The sequence below is a fragment of the Eurytemora carolleeae genome, unplaced genomic scaffold, assembly GCF_000591075.1.
Source record: "Eurytemora carolleeae unplaced genomic scaffold, Eaff_2.0 scaffold17, whole genome shotgun sequence".
NCBI classification, from domain to species: Eukaryota; Metazoa; Arthropoda; class Copepoda; order Calanoida; family Temoridae; genus Eurytemora; species Eurytemora carolleeae.
In genome coordinates, this window is record NW_019396047.1 from 521,990 (window position 1) to 526,089 (window position 4,100).

The 4,100-nt window shown below is 31.3% G+C and overlaps 1 protein-coding gene across 12 annotated transcripts in view; it reads left to right on the forward strand.

Moving 5' to 3' along the window:
• Positions 1-4,100, forward strand: part of LOC111702754 (non-canonical poly(A) RNA polymerase PAPD5) — an 18,994-nt gene that overhangs the window by 645 nt on the left and 14,249 nt on the right. For 11 of the 12 annotated variants that reach the window (XR_002765479.1, XR_002765485.1, XR_002765490.1 and 8 more), the window contains exons 2-3: positions 300-582; positions 2,652-2,822. Coding sequence is in view for 2 of the 12 variants with exons in the window: in XM_023474538.1 (XP_023330306.1) it covers positions 326-582; positions 2,652-2,822 (428 nt within the window). In the remaining 10 variants the exon portion in view is untranslated. The remainder of the gene's footprint in view (positions 1-299; positions 583-2,651; positions 2,823-4,100) is intronic. The other variant, XM_023474563.1, reaches the window with a different exon arrangement.

The window sequence follows — 4,100 nt, forward strand, 5'->3', positions numbered from 1 at the left end:
GTCCAAAAATCGTTCACTAGGACAGACCCGAAATCCTACTTAACACATGTCTTTTTACAAATTGTAGACTCAGCTTCTAAAGATTCCAGCCAAGTTAGATATAAATAATGTTTGGACTAAGACATTACAATTTGCATACTAATTCATTTATTACACTTCTATAGTTAGAATATATTTGACGCATTTTTTAGTATTGTTCTTTTAATTATCACATTTGATTAAAATTATATCTATGACACCTGTTATATCGTTCAAATTATTTTTTTATAAGATTAAATTGTTTTATCACTACTCTTTAGTTTCAGGACTGACCCAGACGATAATTATGCAGCAGGAGTCTGGGTCCTTAAAAACTCTTCCTGCTCCCTCCTATATACCTCTGGATGGACGAAACCATCTCAGAGGGGTTCAGAGTCGACCCTACAGACACCAGTATCCTAGTAATCATTACAACAGAACAAAAAGGAAGAGAGAGTCTTCATCCTCCAACGGGCACACAACAACACGAAGTGATTCGCCCCCAATACAGGGTTTGCCCCGTTGGGCAGACCCTGTCTATCCCTACACCAAGGGCATTATCGGGTAAGTACTCCTTCTGTATTTTTAAAATTGTTTTTATTCCGTTCTTTCTCGTCCTCAAATAAAGTTCTTAATGTTGGCAATATTTCTGTTATCTTCAGATCAAGACCTTTTCCCTCAATTATAATATATTATTATCGGGATTATATTTAGAAATGTTAAGATGTGTAATATATATTCTTTAAATTAAAATAAAAACCTAATAATCTGTATTTTTTTTTATTTTCGACGTTTTTTATTAATTGGTTAAATTGAAACTATAATAGAGAATAAATTTTATGTTAATTTTAGCTCAAAATTATTTCTTAAACAATATTCGGAAAATTCATAGTATCTAAATTTGGGATTGAATCATTTTTGTAACCAATATATTACACCAACAAAATCAAAAATTCAGTGCTTAGGATCCGGATCCGCAAGATTTTGGCTTCCTGGATCCGGATCGAAGGGGTAAAATAACAAGCAAAAACTGCACATCTTAACTTTTAAAAAAAGAGAGATTATAAAAATTTCCTCATTTCTGAATGGTTCATCAAGTTCATTGATAAAAATTAGCGTTAAAAAATTAAATAAAAAATGATAAAATTATTTTTTGTTAAAAAAAATGTAGTAAATCTAAAAAATACCTGGATCCGAATTTGGATCCGGATCCATTTTTTCCAGTGCGGATCCAGGATCCGGATCCGCATCAAAATTAAAGGGATCCTAAGGGGGGGGGCAACGTATATGAATTTTGAACACGTATGAAATTAATTCCTAAAAAAGGGTAAAATACGTTAAACTTTTGAACTTGATGATCTAGATTCATCTATCCTAAATGTCGATTGCATTTTTTTCATAAAAAAAGTTAGTTAACTTAAACTTTATTTTATTCTCTCACTACTGTGTTTAAGCCCAGCCTTGGCTATTCCATTTCAAGATAAATTTAGTAATGTTGCTACGGTTTCTTTATCATCTTCCAAATTTCTAATTATGTAATTAATCTTTTTTTATAATTTTGTTCAGATAACAATAATAAATATAAACATATTGATAACCGATGACTTGCACATCAGAACTTAATAAAAGTTTGATTTGTATTAATCATCAATGTGCACAGAGACAGTAAAGTATTTCACATTAAAAAGAAATCATCTTTATTATTGACTAACCGTTTTCAAAACTTGAGTATCATAATTTTCTTTGAATCTTTATACGATGCATCTAATAATAATTTTGAACTGTTTTATAAATGATCTCTAACAACTCGTGCAAACCTTTTGGTATGCAATGCAGTTTTTCGTCTATGCATATTTCAAATCTAGTTTTGGTTCTGTCTGGTTTCTCTGAACTCTGTTTGAATTCGTTAATCCAATGATAACATTTGGATCTAACAAAATTGTTCACAAATATGTAGGGAATAGTTTGTTGCAATAACTCAATACCAAAGAGAATAGAATATACAATAGAGTGGAATTTAGACAATCCCTCGGTATGAATTTTGTCAGTCCCTTTCAGCCTGAAAAGGAGTTCAAAGTGTACAAATCATGTAAATGTTCACAAATTATATGCAGTAGAGTAAATTAATACAGTATGTTACCTAGACTATCCATTTCAATTTCGAATTTTTTAAAGCTGTTAAATATACTTTTAAAATGAATTAAGTAAATTAAAAACATCATTTGATTTATAGTTATAAAATCAAAATACAAAATAATCGTTTGTAAAGTGAAAGGCATAGAGTCTATGTGAAATGATCATTGGTCAATATGAAACCAGCCTATTTCATAATTTGGTTTTCTTTTAATATTAATTTTAGATTTTCTATAAAACGATGTTCCAGGGCCCTAAAGGTTATATAGCACAAATGTGTGAAGTACCAACAAAATGGCCGTTTTACACTTTTTTCTATTAAATTCCACTCTTAATATATATTCTATTCTATTTGCTCAATCCTCTTTCAACACTTTGACAGAAAAAAAATTGTATACATAAAATTTGGACTACTTGGACTAGATCCTAGTTTTGTTCACTGCTTAATTAATTAAATGTTTGATTAAAATTCACTGATTGAATATACTGTTTAACTATAGGCTGCACCAAGAGATAGATGATTTCTACCAATGGATAATGCCTACTCCTGAGGAGCACTATATGAGACTGGATGTGGTTCACCGTATAGAGGAGTGTATACAGAAGATCTGGCCAGCAGCTACTCTTCATATATTCGGCAGTTTCAGAACCGGCTTATACCTCCCTACCAGGTAATTTAGAACCGGTTTACACCTCCCTACCAGATCATTCAGAAACGGTTTATATACCTTCCTACCAGATCATTTAGAACAGCTTTGCACCTCCTTACCAGTTATTTTAGAACCGGTTTATACCTCCATACTATGTAAATTAGAACCAGTTTATACCTCCCTGCCAGATGATTTAGAACCGGTTTATACCATCCTGCCAGATGATTTAGAACCAGTTTATACCTCCCGACCAGAAAATTTAGAACCGGTTTTTACATTAAAGTAAATCAATCGATATTAAAATTCTATTAAATCGGCTTTTGAAGGATTCTTAAGTTCAACATGGAACAGGTGCTGTCAGGGTTTTGTTTCTATGAATATTAAAAATGCATATTTTTAATATATGTATGTATGTCCATGATTTCTCTGCATAAGTGCAATTATTCAAAAGTTTGTACTCTTATGAAACCGAAATTCATTGTGTTCAATATACTGCAGTTTTTACCTACTTTCTATAGCTTATTTTATTGTTTTTTCTCAAATAAGTACCAGACGTCGCAATCTGCTGTCATAATTTTATCATCATTTTAATAAGATTGCAAAATGCAATATTCAATATTTTATGTTACATAATGAATCAAGTAAAAAATTTAACGAATTGAAAACTGGATCCAGTAGTGTGTAATAATGTCGTCGTTTGTGTTGTTTCGTGTTTTAACGAGAAAAATGTAGGATACGACCCCTGAGTTCTGTATCCCTGTCATCTTGAGAAAGCTGTCCTAAATCTTGTTTTCAATCGATAGCCCTCAAAAATTACTTTTAATTTCATCCATTAGGTTTTTGTGCGTCTGTCAACTTTCTGGTATCAAGATGTCAAAAACTATTTCGGGGTTTCGCGCTTTTTTAAAATTTTTCCATGCGATTCATATTTTGTTTAATAAAACATTAAAACCACGCCCTTAGTTAACAAAGCTCTTTCTTTTCTACCATGCATGATAGATCTAACCTTTTAAATTTAGTTTAATCATATTTATTCATGCCCTCGGTTGTACATATTTCTTGTGGCAAATATCAAGCTTTCTTCATTAATGATGTGAAATAAAAATGAGGCAGGAAAGGTGGATGTAGGCGATTTCCATATTTCTATCATCTGCAATATCTTTTTTTCCGATTAGTTTTCATCAATTCAATTCTCACCTAAAAAAATTTATGTTTCGATATTATTCAAAATCTAATTTAATTTTAATACTAAATTTCGAGAACATTTCATAACTCTCTTCAACCCCCCCCCCCCCCCCC